Below are 20,640 nucleotides of genomic sequence, written 5' to 3' on the forward strand. Positions count from 1 at the left end.
AAATAACAACAGTAGCAAGAAAATTAGACTGTTATCAGACTTCTCAATGACAACATATAAAACAAGACAATAGCAGAGCTGTGTCTTCAAGGAAAGAAAATGCAACTCAAGGATGTTATCGCTAACCAATCTATAAAAATAGAATTTTGAACATGTCAGAACATCAGGAATACTGTATACATGAGCCTCTCCTGAGGAATCTACTTGAATAGAGATCAGCACACTTTATGTATAAAGAAACAAGTAGTGGGAAGCCTAAAAGGCTCAGTCAGTTAAACATGTGACTCTTGATCTCAGCTTAGGACTTGAACTCGTGAGTTCAAGCCATCTGTTGGGGTCCATGCTGAGAAAGGAGCCTACTTAAAAAAAAAAAAAAGGGAACAGACAGTAAATATATTAGGCTTTTCAGGTGATATAATCTCTGCTGAATTACTCAAATCTACTGTTGTAGTGCAGAAAGAGCCATAGACAATAAATACATAAAAGAGCATGGATATATTCCAATAAAGCTTGATTTATGGGTACTAGAATTTAATTTTATATAATTTTCATGAAATAGAAATTTTAATTTCACATAATTTTCATGTATCATAAATTATTACTTTTCTTATCTTTCTCCAATCATCTAGAAATATAAAAACAAACTTAGTTTGCAGGCCATACAAAAACAGGCAGTGAATCAGATTTGACCCACAAACTAGTTCATCAACCCTTAGAGTATGAGCTTCATCTGACCAAGAGATGACTAGAAAGACCTGAGAAAAAGGACAAATGGTGAACATTTTACAAATTTAGTTGCAGAGTTAAGAACAAATCAAAAGTAAGGACATGGATGAAGAATGTAAACATTGTATGATCTAACAATCAGAAGGGCTACAATTAAAAACTGGGACAAGTGGAAGAGAAAGTAACATAAGATTATTAACTATTATACAGGTAGTAAGAAGAATTAAAGATACCATTAAAACTGACAGACTAGGGGCACCTGGGTTGCACAGTCAGTTAAGGGTCTGCCTTCAGCTCAGGTCACGATCCCAGGGATCTGGAATCAAGCCCTGCATTGGGCTCCCTGCTCAGTGGGGAGACTGCTTCTCCCTCTCCCTCTGTCATTCCCCCAACTTGTGCCCTCTGGCTCTATCTCTTTGTCAAATAAATAAATAAAATCTTCTTTTTAAAAAAGTAAAAGCATCATCTTAGAATAGGGAATGGCATAGAAGCAAGGCACAAAATTTAGAAGCCTTAAAAAATATGGCAAATTTAACAACATACATATTTAAAATGTCAGGACAAATGACAGCGTAAATCAAGTTAAAAGGCAGAAAACAGATCTTATAAAATCAAACATACACTTAACTTATGATTAAGCAATCCTACTTCTAGGTTACCCAAATGAAATGCAAACATTTGCCCACACAAAGACTTGTACATGAATGTTTAAAGAAGCTTTATTTAAAAGCTGGAAACAGGGGCACCTGAGTGGCTCAGTGGGTTAAGCCTCTGCCTTCGGCTCAGGTCATGATCCCAGGGTCCTGGGATTGAGCCCCGCATCAGGCTCTTTGCTCAGCAGGGAGCCTGCTTCCCCCTCTCTCTCTGCCTGCCTCTCTGCCTACTTGTGATCTCTGTCAAATAAATTTAAAAAACCTAAAAAAAAAAAAAATCTGGAAACAACTCAAATGTGCACCAATGATGAAGATAATAAATTGTAGCAGATCCCCACAAAGGCATACTATTCAGCAATAAAAAGGAACAAATGCTGATATATGAGAGGATCTCAAAGGCAATACGCTAAGAGAAAAAAGCCAAACAGGAAACACTACATACTATTTGATTTCATTTACACGACATTCTGAAAAGGCAAAAATATAGGGGCAGAAAACAGTTCAGTGACTACCAGGAACCAGGGATATGGAGACAAGACAACTGAATGCAAAGGAATTTGGCAGATGAGCAAACTATCTTGATCGTGGCAATGGTTACTGAACTATATAATGTTTGTGAAAACCTCAAACTGTACACCTTAAGTGTAGATTTTATTTTATATAAACTTTATCTCAATAAATCTCACTTAAAAGAAGTTTTTAAAAAACAAAAACATTATTAAGAAAATATTTGTGAAGTATGTAACATAGCAATAAGTTAAAAAAACAATAGAAAAATGAGTAAAGAAATAGTAACACAAAAGAAATTGAATATACATTTAAAATATGAAAAGATGTTAATACTACAAATAGATATGCAACTTAAAGTAATGACATTCTTCAATAATCTGAAATCTAACAGATGGCAAAATGTAAAAGAAAAGACTGATTAAATAAAGGTTGGGGACAGCTGTGGAAAAAGAGCATTTTCATATTTTTTAAAAAAGATTTTTATTTGAGAGAGATAGAGAGCACAAGTGGGGGTGAGGGGCAGAGAGAGAGGGAGAAGCAGACTGTCTGCTGAGCAGGGTGCCCAACGTGGGGCTCAATCTCAGGACCCAAGACCATGACCTGAGCTGAAGGCAGACACCTAACCAACAAAGCCACATAGGCGCTCCCATTTTCATAGTCTTTTACTGAGAATGTAAGCTCATGGTAATTCAAGGAAAATATTTGGCAAAAATCTAACAAAATTTTAAATGCATATACCCTTCAATCCAGAAAATCTACCTCTAAATATCTAGCATCAGGCATTCTTGGATATATATATGCACTGGTTCATATGAAAACAAAGGTATATGTGTACATTCCAATATTATTGGTCAGTGAAGAGCTGGAAACAACATAATTGTCTAAAAAAGGGGAGGGTTAAATACATATATGGTGATATAATCTCACAAATGAATACATGCAACAATTAATAAGGCAGGAGAGTTGTTATACGTATCAACATAGAATTATTCCCTTTACATACTGTTAGGCTGAAAACAAATTGCAAGACAGGATATATAGTTTAAGATCCATTTATATACACACACATATACACACCCGTCCTAAACATGTAAATGTGTGTGCATGTTTGTAAATACATAAAGATTTGTAAGGATGTATATACACTAAATTGTATTCAGTTTAATAAAGAAAGTACAATGAGACAGAATGGCAACTATAATTTTTATTTATATTTTCCTGTATTGTTTGAATTTTTTAAAAGGTAGTTTTATTATATTGCCTGGATAAATTAATTATTTTTAGTGCTGTTGTTTCAAAGACAATATAAGAATATAAATCTCATCATGTAAGATTACAGCAGGCTGATGTTAAAATAGACCCTCATGATTATCTTTATAATTAAATGTTAGATATCAGCTCTACCTATGGTCTAGTCCTTTTGATCCCAAAACTTCAAGAGGCGTTTGCTGAAAGCCTCCATATTCCAGGTACTATGAAAGACACAGGAGGTGTAAAGTATATGAGACCTGGGCCTTGTCCTGCAGAGTTTTCAGTCAGATGGGGATGAAGGACACGTAAACATATCATTGCAATTTAGTAAATGAAAATAGAGACAAACGTGGCAAAGGGACAGAGAAAAAGAAGACTGGTAGTGGGCTTTGTTTTCTTCTTCAGATTTATTCTAACTGACCCTGCAATGTGTTCAATAAAAGGATACCAATGTTAGAAGCTGGCCTGGCTTTGGTATCAGCTTCCAAGGTACGAGAAGACCCTAATTAGGTGAACTCAGCCACACTATTTTGGTTCTATTTGATCAAAGCTACATTATTGTGATCATGGCTTCCTGGAATTTAGTCTACTTATCAAATCAGCAAGGATGATGGCAAAATAAACAGCCTTGTTCCTATGATCCAGGAAGATGGCAAAGTAGCAATGCAGGGATATTTCATACTCACCATTCCAGAATAAGCAAAGAGAAACAACTAAGAACAATCAAGAAAATACTTTTCAATGAAGTGGAGGAAAAATTGTTTTAAGTTGGGTTCAGTTTGATAGGTTTTAGTTTAAAGGGTTTCTATTTAAAGGTTTCTGCAGGTTCTGTGAGATTCTATCCCCTAATTGTAGTACATTTGGTGTAATTCTTTCATGAGGCACTTTATAAAAGGTACTAGGAAACTTTGAAATTCATTTTTAAAAATTAACAGACTTTTGTAGAACAGTTTTAGGTTTAAAGAAAAAATAAGCAGAAAATACCAAGTTCCCATATACCTCTACTTCCCCACCCCCATCAGTTTCCCCTATTATTGACACCTTGTATTGGAGTGATACATTTGTTGCAACTGGTAAGTCAATGTTGATACATTATTTTTTGATACATTATTAACTAAAGTCCATAATTTATATTAGGGTTCTCTGCGTTGCACACTTTTTTTGTTCTAACGTATTAATAATGACATGTATATACCACTACAGTATCATACAGAATAGTTTTACTACCCTAAATATCTCCTGTGCTCCACCTATTCATTCCTCCATCCCTCTCACCACCATTGTCAGGCTCTACTTTTTAGTCTCCACGGTGTTGCCTTTCCCAGAATGTGATACAGCTAGAACCACACAGCATGTAGGCTTTCACAGTAGCTTCCTTCACATTGCAATATGATCATTTAAGGTCCTGTCATCTCTTTTAATAGCTCATTTCTTTTTATCACTCAAGAATATTCCATTGTAATGGTATACTAAAGTTGGTTTATCCATTCATCTATTGATAGACATCTTGGTTGCTTCCAAGTTTTGGAAAATGTGAAAAAAGCTGCTATAAACATTCTTGTGCAGTTTTCAGTTTATTTGGGTAAATATTAAGGAACACAACTGCTGGATCATATGGTTACAGTATGTTTACTTCTGCAAGAAACTGCCAAAATGTTTTCCAAAGTAGTTGTACCATTTTGCATTTCCCTCAGGAATGAATAAGAGTTCCTGTTGCTCCTAACTTCATCAGCATATGGTGTTAACTGTTAGTGCTTTGGATTTTGGCCATACTAATAGGTATGTAGTGGTACTTCATTCTTGCTTTAAAAACAGATGATGCTAAGCATTTTTCATGTACTTGCTGACCATTTATACATCTCCTTGGTGAAGTCTGTTTCAAATCTTTTGCCCATTTTTAAACTGGATTGTTAATTTTCTTACTGTTTAAGAGTACTTTGTATGTTTTGGATACCAGTCCTTTATCACATACATGTATTGTATACTTCCACCTAATCTGAGGCTTGTTTTTTATTTCCTGAAATGTCCATATTTTTTAAACCAGGAATTCCACCTCTGAGAACCTATCCTAAGGAAATAATCCTACATACAGAAAAGTGACTCACACACAGAGATGTTTATAGCAGGGTGCCTGGGTGGCTTAGTTGGTTAAGGATCTGAATCTTGATTTTGGCTTAGATCATGATCTTAGGGTAGAGAATTAGGAGCCCCAGTGTGGAGTCAGCTTGAGTTTCTCCACATCTCCCTCTGCCCCTCCCCCTGCTCACATGTACACTTTCTAAAACAGATTAATCTTTTAAAAAAAGATGTTTATAGCAACACTGCTTACCATAAAAAAAAAAAACAACTGAATCCTAATTACATTCCCCCAATAATAAGTAATAGTTAAAATAAACTATGGTTAAGTATTATATATACAATATGTTTTAAAAGAAATACCAAAAATTGAATGCATAATTTATTATGCATAAATAATTTACATATTTTGCTATTTCCATATAACAGTCTACCATGAGAATTTTCTTCTTTCACAACTTTATAAACTTCATTTGGAGACATTTATTTCTGATTAAAGGGGAAGACTGTATGAATATGGGCATATCTCAGAGATCATACAGGTTCAGTTTCACACCACTGAAATACAGCAAATAGCATAATAAAGTGAGTCAAATGACTTTTTTGGTTTCCCAGTACTTATAAAAGTTACATTTATACTATACTGTAGTCTATTATTTAAATTATTAAGTGCCATTATAGTTAAAAAAAAGTATATATACCTTAATTTAAAAATATTTTACTGTTAAAAATGCTAGCCATCATCTAAGATTTCAATAAGTGGTAATCTTTTTGGGGTGGAGGGTCTTGCCTTGATGTTGATGGCTGCTGACTGATCAGTGTGGTGGCTGTTAGAGAAGGCATGGCTGCAACAATTTCTTAAAATATGACAACAAAAAAGCATACCACATTGACGGACTCTTCAATGAACAATTCCTCTGTTCCACACAATGTTATCTGATGGCATTTCACCCACACTAGAACTTCTTTCAAAATTGAAGTCAATCCTCTCCAAACCTGCCACTAATTTATCAACTATGTTTATGGAATATTCTAAATCTTTTGTTGTCATTTCAACAGTCTTCACCAGTAGATTCTGTCTCAAGAAACCACTTTTGCTGCTCAGCCATCAAAAGCAACTCGTCATCCATTACAGTTTTATCATGAGCTTGCAGAAATTCAGCCACATCTTCAGGCTCCACTTCTCATTTTATTTCTCTTGCTATTCCTATCACATCTGCAGTTGTTTTCCTCCAATCAAGTCCTGAACCCCTCAAAGTCATCCTTGAGGGTTGGAATCAACTTCTTCCAAATTCCTGTTCATGTTTTCTCCTTCTTCACATGAATCATGAATGTTCTTAATCTAAAATGATGAATCCTCTCTATAAACTTTTCAATTTACTTTGCCCAGACCCATTAGAGGAACCACTTATCTATAGCAGCTGTAGTTTTACAGTATGTTTCTTTTTTCTTTTTCTTTTTTTTGGGTATGTTTCTTAAAAAAAAAAAAAAAAAGATTTTATTTGTTTATTTGACAGACAGAGACCACAAGTAAGCAGAGAGACAGATACGCAGGGAGCCCGATGTGGGGCTCAATCCCAGGACCCTGGGATCATGACCTGAGCTGAAGGCAGAGGCTTTCACCCACTCAGCCACCCAGGTGCCCCTGATAAGTGTTTCTTAAATAAGATTTGAAAGTTGAAATGACTCTTTGATCCACGGGCTGCAAAATGGATGCTGTGTTAGCATCAAAACAACATTAGTCTTATTTTACATCTCCATCAGATCTCTTGGGTGACAAGATGCACTGTCAGTAAACAGTCATATTTTGAAAAGAATCTTTTTTTTAAAAAAGATTTTATTTATTTATTTGAGAGAGAGAAAGAGTATGAGAAGAGGGAGGGTCAAAGGGAGAAGCAGACTCCCTGCCAAGCAGGGAGCCCGATGCAGGACTCGATCCCGGGACTCCAGGATCATGACCTGAGCCGAAGGCAGTCGCTTAACCAACTGAGCCACCCAGGCGCCCCTTGAAAAGAATCTTTTATCTGAGCAGTAGGTCTCAACAGTGAGCTTAAAATATTCAGTAACCATGTTGTAAACAGAAATGTTTTCATCCAGGTTCTGCTGTTCCATTTACAGAGCACAGGCAAACTAGTTTTCGTGTAATTCTTAAGGACCCTAGGATTTTCAGAAATGTAAATGAGCACTGGCTTCAACTTCAAGACATCAGCTGCATTAGCTCATAACAAAAAAGTCAGCGTATCTTTCGAATTTTTGAAGCCAGACAATGACTTCTCTCTGCCTACTGAAGTCCTAGATGGCATCTTCTTCCAATACAAAGATGTTTTGTCTACACTGAAGATTTGTTGTTGAGTGGAGCCACCTTCATTAATGATCTCACCGAGATTTCCTGGAGAACTTGCAGCTTCTACATCAGCACTTAGCTCTTCACCTCGTAATTTATGTTACGGAGATAGCTTTTTCCCCTAAACCAACCTCTGCTAGGTTCCAACTTTTCTTCAGTAGCTTTTTCACTTCTCTCGGCCTTTACAGAATTGAAGAGCATTACAGTCTTGCTCTGGATTAGGCTGGCTTAAGGGACTGTTGTGGTTGATCTGACCTTCTATTCAGACCTCTCAGTCTTTTCCCTATCAGCAATAAGGCTGTTTTGCTTTCTAATCATTCATGTGTTCACTGCAGTAGCACTTTTAATTTATTTTAAGAACTTAGCTAACTGGCATAAGAGATCTAGCTTTCAGCCCAACTCAGCTTTCACCATGCCTTCCCCACTAAGCTTAACCATTTCTAGCTTTTGATTAAAAGTAAAAGATGTGTGACTCTTCTTTCACTTGAACACTTAGAGGCTACTGCAGGGTTATTAAATGGCATAATTTCAATACATTTGGGTCTCAGGGAATAGGGAGGCCTGAGGAGAATGAGAGAGGGGGGAATAGGCAGTCAGTAGAGCAGTCAAAACACATACAACCTTTATAAACTAAGTTTGCTGTCTTATATGGGTACAATTCATGACAGCCCCAAACAATTACAATAGTAATAGCAAAGGTCACTGATCACCATAACAAATGTAATAATAATGAAATAGTCTGAAATATCACAAGAATTACCAAAATGTAACATAGAGACATGGACTGAACAAATGCTCTTGGAAAAATAGTACCAACAGACTTGACACAGGATTGCCACAAACCTTCAAGTATAAAAAGCACGGTATCTGCAAAACACAATTAAGTGAAGCGCTATAAAACCAGGCATGCCTATAATATTGTTGGTTGTAACTCATTTTCCTTGCTTTCAATAAAGGAAACATTTACTATTCAAAAATAATCTTTAACAGTGGGTCTTTGAAGAGAAAATGCACAGATTAGCTTCAGGTTATTTTAAAAAAATAGTACGGCAGTATATCCTTTTTTTATATGTACTTTTTTTAATGTGTGTACAAGCATTTAAGTTGTACTCTTTTTTTTTTTTTTTTTTTTAATTTGACAGAGAGAGAGAGAGATCACAAGTAGGCAGAGGGGCAGGCAGAGAGAGAGGGGGAAGCAGAGAGAGAGGGGGAAGCAGGCTCCCTGCTGAGCAGAGAGCCCCATGCGGGGCTTGATCCCGGGACCCTGAGATCATGACCTGAGCCAAAGGCAGAGGCTTAACCCACTAAGCCACCCAGGCGCCCCTAAGTTGTACAATTTTAACAGATTTCAACTACACAGTACAGTGTTATCAATTATAGTCACATTGTATGTTAAGGGATAAACTATGGAGAACCTAGAGATCATGAAGAGTCACATTCACACAGCAGAATAAACAGTTCAAAATTTCAACTTTGTTATTTTCTTGTTCTCAAGTTGTTTGGACTACCTGCCACTAAAAGTTTTTCTTGGTTCTGTCTTCTTCAGTGTCCAATCTTTGGTCTGTCCCCTGTCATTACTCTTCTTTGTGTTCTCTGGAGCAACAGATACCCCTTCTTATTTCTTCCAATCTTTCTTTTTCTTTTTTTTTTTAATGGCTGTTTTCTTCTATGAAGTGTTTTATTACACAGAAGATATACACAATAAGGTAAGTTACAAAGGTAAGTTATAGGTAAGTTACAAAGTAAAACAATGAAATGAACACCCATGAACCTAACACCCAACCCAAGAGAATATTAATACTGCTGAAACTGCCTGTGCGATCCTCCAGAATCCCATTCTCTTACCTGCCCTAGAAGTTACCACTCACCTGTAGTATGCTTATTAGTCATTCACTTGCTTTTCTTTAAAAATTTCACCACATATACAGGTATTCCAGAGAGAGTCTATCAATTTATTCTCTCATCAAAAGTGTTCTGTTCCCTTCACACTCACATTTGATGGGTAATATTTTTTTTTAAGATTTTATTTATTTATTTGACAGAGATCACAAGTAGGCAGAGAGGCAGGCAGAGAGAGAGGAGGAAGCAGGCCCTCTGCTAAGGAGAGAGCCCGATGTGGGGCTCGATCCCAGGACCCTGGGATCATGACCTGAGCCGAAGGCAGAGGCTTAAACCCACTGAGCCACCCAGGTACCCCTGATGAGTAATATTTTTTAAAGCTTATAGATATCATCTTTTATTAGGCATAAAACACCCCATCCTTCGGATGACTCAAAGGTTCCTGAGTAAGTCAATGTAAGCACCTTCTTCCGTAAGATGAGCTCTACAAAACCTCAAGATGGCAAACCTAGGTATGCTCCATAAAAGAGTGCTTCATAGCGACGATGTAAACTGGTAAGCTTTAAAAACTTGAAGGTAGCCTGGTGAAAAGGTTCCCAAAATTTAACAAAAAAGTTTTTATCATTCTACAGAAAAACCAGAAAAGGAAGAAATGTAGTGAGATCTTTCACAGAGCTACATGGATACAACTTAAAGGACTGGTCTTTATTCTGGAATTATCCTACTTTCCTGGAATTAAAATATCTTTTTCCTTTATAAAATTATAAGAAATGGCAGGTATATTTGGTTGCTGTCCACGTGTTCTTTTTAAAATTAAAACTGAACTTAATTAGCCAGAGAAAAATTGAAAACCCTATGTCTCATTCAAAGCTTTTGCAAACTGTACTGACCCCCAAGATCCCAAAGCTTAGAAAGCATAAGCTTAGAAGTCTTGAAGTCTGAGGAACTGGAAAACTTTGGTCTTAAGACTTTTAGCATCTCTGGGAGATCATTAGTCTCCCAAAGTAAAAATGAGAAGAAATTAACAACTTTCTCATGTCTCTACTTCCAGCATTCTTTCTTTGGCTTTCCAGCATAAGCAATACTATAATTAACGGAGGTGATAAGAAAATATGGAAATACGAAATAAAGTTAACAAATGCTTAACTTTATAAATCTCACCAGCAATTAGCTTTGCAATCTTGGGAAAACATTTTAACCACACTATATCATAGGTTCCTCTATCTATTTATTCTTGTGCACAATAATAATAATACTTATAATCTTTATCAATAGCCCATCACCTCCTGAAATAGAAGTAGTAATGTTGAAACCAGTCTCATAACATGAATAGTGCTTTCAATTCTATAGAAGACACAGATATACCTTTAAGATGTTATATACATTTATATAGGACCTTACCGTATTTAACAGGATGTTAAAGAGAACCATCAATAAAATCAACATCTGTCTAAGCCCAGAGTATACAAAGTATACAACCAACACAAATATGTGAGAAACACATTTCAGCTCAAAATAACAAAGTTGTCTACAAATGTAACAAGTAAGGAAAAAACCCCTCAACCTCATTAGTAATTAGGAAAATTAAGACCACAATGTGATACTATTATAGACCCACCAGACTGGCTAAAATTAAAATGACTGACAAGACCAAATTTTCCAAGAATGTGCAGCAATGGGAACTTTCACATACTGCTGGAGAGACTATAAATTAGTATACACACTTAGGAAAACAATGTGACATTATTTATTATAACTAATGATTCACATACCCTAGAACTCAGCATTCTATTCCAGGTATGTACTTTAGGGAAACTACTGGACATGTGTACCAAAATACACAAATAAGAATGTTCACAGCACAACTGTTCATAACAGCCCCAAACTAGAAACAATCCACACATATGGTACAATGAATAGAGACAACATGGACTATTGAATACTTGAAGGTCACTGGACAAACTATAGTTATTAGACATAATACTCTACTCAACAAGAAAAAGATATAGCATGACTCTGTCTATATAAAGCTCAAAAATAGATAAAACTATTCAATGTGATTTGGGTGATAAACTAAAAGAGAAATCAAGGAAACCATTATCACACAACACTGGAGAAAGGTTATCACAACGGGAGAGAGAAAGACTGATGTAGAAGGGATAAAAAGGAGGCCTCTGAGAGCTGACAATGCCTATTCTTGACCTAAGTAGTGGTTATACAGATGTTTGCATCATAGTTATTCTCTAAGTGCTCATATGCTTTATACAATTTCTTGTATAAACATGATATAACTCACAAAAAAATTATACAAAGGGCTACCTCTTGAGGTAGTAGATCTCCTATCACATGATATTTAACCAGAACTAAAGGTTCACATATCAGAGCTATTACAGCAGGATTTCAAGTACTGGTAGGATTTCAGACTAGATGGCTGCCAGGTTCCTGCTAATCTAGAGATATTATGGATCTATTTTCATACCTTATAACGATGATTTTTATGAACACTATTCTGGAAGCAGTCCATACAGAGTACACATGTTGGGTCAATTGCACAGTCCCTGAAAAAAATTAAAAATTAGATTCCAAAATTTAGAGGACACCAATGATGTTTAAGGTGTTAATACAATGTGAATGAGTTTCCTGTGTGGTGTACAAGCTGAATATGAAAATGTCTCAAACACTAAATTCCAAATAATTTTAGCCATATTTGAATACTTACAATTGGTTTTGCTTCTTAAGTCCTCCTCACTATTTTGAGCTTTTACCTGATTTCAGACTGTTAAGTTGCAAATCAAAATTAGTTTTATGACAAATGATTAGCTGTTTTTTCCATTAACTGTCATCGTCTTACCCTCCTGCCTTTATAAACATGTTTTTTTTACAAACACTGATTGTTCACTGGTAAATGAGGTTTGGATAAAGACAAAATTCATTAGAATGTAAGCAGCGTAATGGCAGGATTGTTTCTTTATTTTGTATATTGTTGCGTCCTAAGCACCTAGAACAGTGCCGGGCACCTGTTAGGTATTCAATTAATATTTATAGAATGAACAAAAAAAATTCAATCTCTCTTAATCTCTTCCTTAATAGTAACTCTAAAAAGTCACTATCTTATTTAACATTTTCAGAAAAACATTAAGAGCAACATAAACTGGTGAAAAGTGCAAAAGAAATTTTTAAAATATCTGATTTTGAAGAGTTGAAGAGATGGCACTAGCAAGTTTAAAAAATGATTTTAAAGTCTATTAGGAAATAAAGATTGCCTAATTATACTCTTGAAAATATATATGATCTACTGACCTATTTAGAGCAGAATTTCTCAACCTCAGCAGTACTGACATTCCGAACTGGGTAATTACTTACTGGGGATAGAGGAGACTGTCTCGTGCACTGCAGGATGCTTCAGGAGCAACCCTGTCCTCTATCCATTAGATGCTAGTACCATTTCCCCAGTTGTGACAATTTAAAATGCCTCCATGAGACTTTTGGAGAAGTGAGATCTATAAATATCTATCACACTTTAGCTGAGACTGATTGGGCTTCAGCTAAAATATACATAAGATAAACAAACCTTACTACGTATGTAGTAAAATAGTACACAAGATATAAAAGCTGACTTTTTTCTGAGAAAAGAACAGGATAAAGATACTGTGTGCTAAACAACTGTTAACTATAAGTAAACCAGTCAAACCTAGAATTATAGTGAAGCCAAAAACAATTCTCTGAATTTATGAAGTCTAAAAATTCACTCCTAACCTGAACTACCACTAGTAAAGGGGGAAAAACACCCAACTAAAACTAGAGTACAGCTAAGGTGTAAAAGATGAAAACATCAGGCAGGAGTAGGGAGTAAAAATGTTCTCTGTGCTACCCTGATGTTTAAGACACCTGCTCTTAGAAAGGACAAAAAGCCTAAAGCTGCTTCTAGTTTCCCTACTACTAGCCTTTTCTACTCAAGTGAATTACAACTGTTCCTACGGCCCACAGTCCCTTGACACCAAATCTCACTTGGTAGCAAAAACTGACCTGAAATGACACGAGACTGCAGACTTTATTTATACTACTTGTTGTGAATATTCATAGATTTCTTACAGAAATGCTACGTTTGATGATAGGATCCTGCCTTGACACTGCTGGGAAAGTGTTCAGAACTCTGGAATACACCCAGCCCCAGGGTTTCAGATAAGAGTATGTGGACTATATTATAAGCAACACAAAAGTCCATCACTTAAGTACATTTAGAGAACGAAAAGTGAGACAACTGTCTAAGTCATACACTCAAAAACAAGCTATGCAAGCAGAAACAGATTTATAAGTGCATAATAAAAGGAAATTAAGTATGATTAAGTATATTATAAAAAGTAATAAGCAAAATAAAATACATCATAAGTACAAAATACCAAAACAGAAATTGTAACCAATCCTGTAAATTTCTAATTCTTACCTACAAGAATATGTTGTCTCTCCACTTTTGAAAACCTTCCCACAAAGCTGAAATGCTCCACTGTGCTTTAATTTCTCTAAGCAAATATCTGGATCTTCTCCAAATAAGTACCATTCCAGTGGAGTGAATATGGACATTTGTATACTCTCCTCCTGTTTTTCCAAGTCTGGGTCCATTTCAGCAGAATAAATTTCTGGCACCAATTGGGCCAAATAGTGCAAGAAAGTAGTATAAAAATCAACTTGCTGATCCCACCACTGAAAGAAAAGAAAATGAAAATTAGACTGTTACAAATTTCCCCTTGAAGATATAGGGGGACAAATATTGGCACAATTCTGTAATTTCAGAGAAAGTGATTAACAATATATTATTTTATCCCTCACCAATACAAAAGCAAAGTGGGTAAAAGCAAACTGGGTAATAAAAAAAAATAGCCTTGGAAGTAAGTGGTTGCCCACATACCATATACACCTGGAAAAAGAAAGAGAAGCTATAATGGATGAGAATTACCCTTCCCTCTCAGAATGGGCAACTCCTCGTCTGTGAAGACAATTCTATTACCAGTCAGGTGCTATAGAGACAAAGCATTTCTCACACTCTTGGTTTAATTGTTTTAAGGAACCATAACATTTACTGAGAGATCAAAATGAATGAATGCAAAAGAGCTTTCAGAATGCCAAAAGCACTAAACATAAAAGAAAATGGATAAATTAGACTCACCAAAAGGTAAACCTAAACCCTTCTGCTCTTTAAAAGAAACTATTTCAGGGGTGCCTGGGTGGCTCAGTGGGTTAAGCCTCTGCCTTCAGCTCAGGCCATGATCTTAGGGTCCTGGGATCGAGCCCTGCATCAGGCTCGCTGCTCAGCAGGGAGCCTGCTTCCCCCTCTCTCTGCCTGCCTCTCTGCCTATTTGTGATCTCTCTCTGTCAAATAAACAAATAAAATCTTAAAAAAAAAATAAAATAAACGATTTCAGGGGCACCTGGGTGACTCAGTGGGTTAAGCCTCTGCCTTCAGCTCAGGTCATGATCACAGGGTCCTGGGATCGAGCCCTGCATCAGGCTCTCTGCTCAGCAGAGAGCCTGCTTCCCCCTCTCTCATTCCCCCTTAAAAATCTTTTAAAGATTTTAAAAAACTTTAAAAAAAAATAAAGGAAACTATTTCAGATGGCTTATTTGTACATGAAAACATGCTCACCATCCTAAGTCATTAGAGAAATGCAAATTAAAATGACAGTGAGATACCCCTCCACACCCTATTATATTAAGGTGTAGATAAAAAATAAAATAAAAAACTGACAATACTGGTGCATAAACAATGAATTCTGTTATACTGAAAAGAAATTAAAAAATAAAAAATTTAAAAAAAATGACAATACCAAGTATCAACAGGATGCATTAAACTGGAAAAGGAAAATGCTGGTAGGAACTGAAAATGGTATAGTCACTTTATAAAAGAGTTTGGTAGTTTCTTTAGAGTTAAACATATACTTACCTATGACGCAGCAATCAAACTCTAATAAAAGTATCTACCTAAGAAATGAAAACTTAAGTTCACACAAAAAAGTATACATGAATGTTACAGTAGCAGCTTTAACTGCCAAAACCCAGAAATGACCCAATGGTCCTTCAACTGGTGAATTAGAAACAAACTATTACAGCCAAACCATGGAATACTCCTCAACAATAAGAAGTTACTGGGGCACCTGGGTGGCTCAGTGGGTTAAGACTCCACCTTTGGCTCAGGTCATGATCTTGGGGTCCTGGGACAGAGCCCCACATTGGGCTCTCTGCTCAGCAGGGAGACTGCTTCCCCCTCCCCCTCCACCTGCCTCTCTGCCCTACTTGTGATCGGTCAAATAAATAAATAAATTCTTAAAAAAAGAAGAAGTTACATATATGCAACATCAAAATCTATTATTGTAAAAACAGTCTAACTAAAAAGGCTACGTACTGCCTCTTAGCAAATGGGGACATGTTCATAGTGACATCATCTGTGTAAACTGAGCAGAGCTCATCTCTGTGCCAAATTCCTGATTCCCATTAAATGTGGGTTTCATAGACACTATATGCAGGTTTCAATAACACCACCATTCCACTCTTACTTGTTTCAAACAAAACAGCTTTCAAAAAATGCCCTGTTAAAAAAGACATTTGGGGTTACTCACTGGCCATTTGGGCTTAAATGTGAGGTATGATTACCCTAAACCATCCAACCAGACCAGCCTGAACAATTTTCAATGGCACTCAGTAAGAGCAAGCTTAAATGAACAGAAGGTTGAGTGCACGAGATCTCTACTATCAACTCAACACTGACAATTTAGTTGCACTTAACGTCCTTCTATTTAAATTAGTATTATTCATGTGAAATGGGCTGGCTCTCTGGTGTTAATGGTATTTCATGTTTGTCTCATAGTTAGTAAAAACTGGTATTTATACATACTTTTGTATTTGTACAGATTAAAATGATATTCTAAAAGTAATTTTAAAATTTAAAGGCTATATACTATATGATTCCATTTATAGGACATTCAGGAAAAGGCACAACTATATCAAGATGAAGTACTGCACCGTGGTTCCCAGTAGTAGAAGAGAGGAAAGTAGAAGAGAGGAAAAAAATTTTTTAAAGATTTTATTTATTGGGGCGCCTGGGTGGCTCAGTCGGTTAAGCATCTGCCTTTGGCTTGGGTCATGATCCCAGGGTCTTAGGATAGAGCTCCGAATCAGGCTCCCTGCTCAGGCCTGTCTCTCCCTCTCGCTCTGCCTGCTCTCTAGCTCTTTGTCAAATAAATAACCAAAATCTTAAAAAAAAAAAAATAGTGATCCGAAGGGGCACGTGCACCCGAATGTTTATAGCAGCAATGTCTACAATAGCCAAAGTATGGAAAGAACCTAGATGTCCATCAACAGACGAATGGATAAAGAAGATGTGGTATATATACACAATGGAATACTATGCAGCCATCAAAAGAAATGAAATCTTGCCATTTGCGACGACGTGGATGGAACTAGAGGGTATCATGCTTAGCGAAATAAGTCAATCGGAGAAAGACAACTATCATATGATCTCCCTGATATGAGGGAGAGGAGATGCAACATGGGTTAAGGGGGTAAGAGAAGAATAAATGAAACCAGATGGGATTGGGAGGGAGACAAACCATAATTGACTCTTAATCTCACAAAACAAACTGAGGGTTAATGGGGGGAGGGGGGGTGGGGGGGGTGGGATTGTGGACATTGGGGAGGGTATGTGCTATGGTGAGTGCTGTGAAGTGTGTAAACCTGGCGATTCACAGACCTGTACCCCTGGGGATAAAAAGATATTATATGTTTAAAAAAATAAAATTTAAAATTAAAAAAAAAAAAAAAAACTGAGTCAAGGAGGTCAAGTTAATCCACTGGAGGCACACAATACCTCATTGTGAGTCAAGGTGTAAATCCAAATCTAGTGATTTCAGAGTGCTCACTATTTCCATCTTGCTGTGCTCTTTATTGGATCTTTATGAGTCAGAAGTCAGGCAAATCATGCTTGTTTTTCTGCAGCAAGCCATTAATGACACTGTAAGTCAGTGTAAGATCTCCATTAAGCATAAACTCTGCAAGGACTTCATCTTTAGGCCATTAAAATCTAATCAAGGTTCTGTTTGTTTTTTATAAGACACTTCTGTCTATCTTATTAATTCTATCCAAATATGCAATGTCAATATTCATTTAAAAAACTGTGTGCAAATTATGAATTTTATATTTGAAATTTAGAAATTCATATTTCTCTATAACCTTATGAACCTTGAGTCTGGCTTTTCTTAAAATAGAATTGAGAGATTGCTCTAGTACGTCCTTCTAGAACATTGGAATTTTGTCCCACTTAGTACAAAGCTATTGTCTTCTGCTTTAGTCCTTTCCTCCTTGTAATTATATTTCATGAAGCCTTCAACTATTCTTTGTAAGGACCTATTTAGCCAGAGCGCTTCCATCTGGTTAAACAATAACTTTGTTGTTTAAAACTTAAACTGCCCCTGTCCCCCTTCCCCCAGGGGATTTACTTTAAAACAAGTCCGGAAACCAGTCCCAGGTAACAAAGCCCAAATACAAGGGTGGTTCAGGCCAGGGGAGACATCCGATCTGATCGGGAACGGGGGTGGGGGGAGGTGCATACTCTCTCCCTAGTTACCAAGGAGTATGGGACCTGCGCTTTGGGCACCTTTTGGATGCCAATTCTGACCAAGGTGATAGGCTGGTTCAAATATCTACTAGGGTAAATTGTAGTTCAACTGGTCACTTATGTGTGACCTAACATGACTGTGCAGCTTTTTCTGTGTGTTACAATTTCATAGGCCACCTGTGCATGGCCAGGCCCAACCACATGGCCTTCACCCTTAAAAGCTAGTCTGTGAAGCAGAGTCGCCCTCTCTGTAAGAGGCATGGCCCAGAACGTTCGGTCTGATTCTTAATGCTTGGCACAAAATAAAGCTTTGCTTGACCTTTAAAAAAAAAAAAAAAATAAATAAATAAATAAATATTTTACTGATTAAGCATGTGATTCCCGATCCTGGGGTTGTAAGTGGAGCTCCATGTGGGGTGCAAGGTTACTTAAAAATAAAAAAATCCTAAAAAAAAAAAGTGATGTCAAATTGTCTCAGAATATCTCCTCAAAGATATTTATTAACTATAAGGGGAAAAGGTAATAACTTTAAAGTAGAGAAACTCTGCAGATACCAACTTAACCAAGTGATTAACATAAATATCACCAGTAATAAGAATAATGATACCAAGAATCCCTTAATATGATACACTGAGAAGGCTATGGTACCACTTTTGTGTTATTTTTCCCAAAAATACATAACCTCATTATAATCATGAGAAAACATCAATCCAAACTGAGGAACATTCTACAAAATAATTGTTCAATATTCTTCAAAAATGTCAAGGTCGTGAAAAATAAGGCAAGAACAAGATGCTGTTACAAACTTGAAGATTATGGAGAAAGTAAGACCCTATTACAGACTGGAGGCAATGAAGGAGAAATAACTAAATTTAATGTGAGATCCTAGATAGGATCCTGGAACAGAAAAATACTTAATGTCAGTGGGAAAAATATTATAATTCAAATAAGGTCTATAGTTTAGTTACTATCAATACTAATTACTAATACTAATTACTATCAATACTAATTTTCTGTCCCTGATAGTTATACTATGGTTATGTAAGATGCTAACATTAGGGAATGCAGGTGTGAAGGATATAAGAGAACTGTTATTACTATTTTTTGCAAGTTTTCTGTAAGTCTAAAATGAGTTCAAAATAAAAAGAAAAAAATCGATACTGAAGATGATTATTTACTAATACAGAAAGCCATTAATAGTATACAGTTTGGTAAAGCAGGTTACAAAGCAGTGTATATAAAACCTCATTTTGGGGGCGCCTGGGTGGCTCAGTGGGTTAAGCCGCTGCCTTCGGCTCAGGTCATGATCTCAGAGTCCTGGGATCGAGCCCTGCATTGGGCTCTCTGCTCTCTAGGGGATCCTGCTTCCTCCTCTCTGCCTACCTCTCTGCCTGCTTGTGATCTCTCTGTCAAATAAATAAATAAAATCTTAAAAAAAAAAATAAAAAACAAAAAACAAACAAAAAAAAAACCCCACCTCATTTTGGCTAAATATTTTATATGAGGGGAAAAAATCAGGAAGAATATACACCAAAATGTTAACAGCAGTTGGTAGTGAGAGTTTAGCATATTTTCACAGAAACTGTACATTTGCTTACCTAATATGAATAATATTCTTAGTGACAGTTTCCATATTTGGGGGGAATTTTTTAATTGTAAAAATATTTTTCTAAAACTTAAAAAAAAAAATTGTACCTTCCAGTATCCTAACTCCCAACTTTTCTAGGGTATGCACAGACCAACAACTTGTTTCCTCCATAAATCCAGCAACTGTAATATAAAGTAAAGAATATCTAATGTTCTATTGTACACCTAAGGTTCTTTTCTCCAAAAAGGCCTGTTTATTTACCGCTATATACCAAACAAAAAAATTTTCTGTAATATCTAATTATGGAAGGCACAAAATCAGTTGAAGTTTTTGAAGAATACTTTGAAGAACATGAGAAATTTGACAGTCACCAAAACCTGAGGGATCTTCTGGTTCAAGTCTCTCATTTTATAGATGAAAAAAACTGAGTCACAGGGAGAAATAAACTGTCTTTTCCAAGATCAAATAACCAATTAATAGTATAGTCAGGAACAGAAGTTAGGTATCCTAACTCCTAGAGTTCAGTGCTCATTGTACTCAACCAAATATAAGCACACAGTGCTTATACATCTTACATATCTGAATTTACCTTTAAGACCAATCAATTTCATTTTAATCATAAAACAAAATAAGAAACATAGTCTTGCCTTCCTTTTATTTCTTTCCTCCAAATGAAGTGTATTCACTAACAGCTGCCTAACACTCCTGTGTACTACTAAATATTCTTAAATTCTATCTCTGTCATTACATATCTTGGTGTGAACTAATATTTTATTCTTATTTTTAAAAAGATTTTATTTATTTGTCAGAGAGAGCGTGCACACAAGCAGGGGGAGCAGGAGGCAGAGGTAGAAGCAGACTCCCCACTGAATAAGGAGCCTGATGTGGGACTCAATCCCAGGACCCCAAGATCATGGCCTAAACCAAAGGCAGATGCTTAACGAACTGAGCCACCCAGACATCACCATGTGAAATAATACTTTGAAATGTTATCTTTATACTGTTGGTTGATTTGGCCAGAATGTCTGGGTGTTGATGCTTTTAATGC

The 20,640-nt window shown here is 36.2% G+C and overlaps 1 protein-coding gene across 2 annotated transcripts in view; it reads right to left on the bottom strand.

Moving 5' to 3' along the window:
- LOC111158765 (ubiquitin protein ligase E3 component n-recognin 1) overlaps window positions 1-20,640 on the bottom strand; it is a 145,604-nt gene that overhangs the window by 116,249 nt on the left and 8,715 nt on the right. For both annotated transcript variants that reach the window (XM_022521027.1, XM_022521035.1), the window contains exons 2-3: window positions 13,844-14,100; window positions 11,879-11,957 (exon numbers count right to left, since the gene is read on the bottom strand). In XM_022521027.1, coding sequence (XP_022376735.1) covers window positions 11,879-11,957; window positions 13,844-14,100 — 336 coding nt within the window. The remainder of the gene's footprint in view (window positions 1-11,878; window positions 11,958-13,843; window positions 14,101-20,640) is intronic.

This window comes from Enhydra lutris, unplaced genomic scaffold (genome assembly GCF_002288905.1).
Source record: "Enhydra lutris kenyoni isolate GAN:26980312 unplaced genomic scaffold, ASM228890v2 scaffoldscaffold4, whole genome shotgun sequence".
In the NCBI taxonomy this organism is placed as follows: Eukaryota; Metazoa; Chordata; class Mammalia; order Carnivora; family Mustelidae; genus Enhydra; species Enhydra lutris.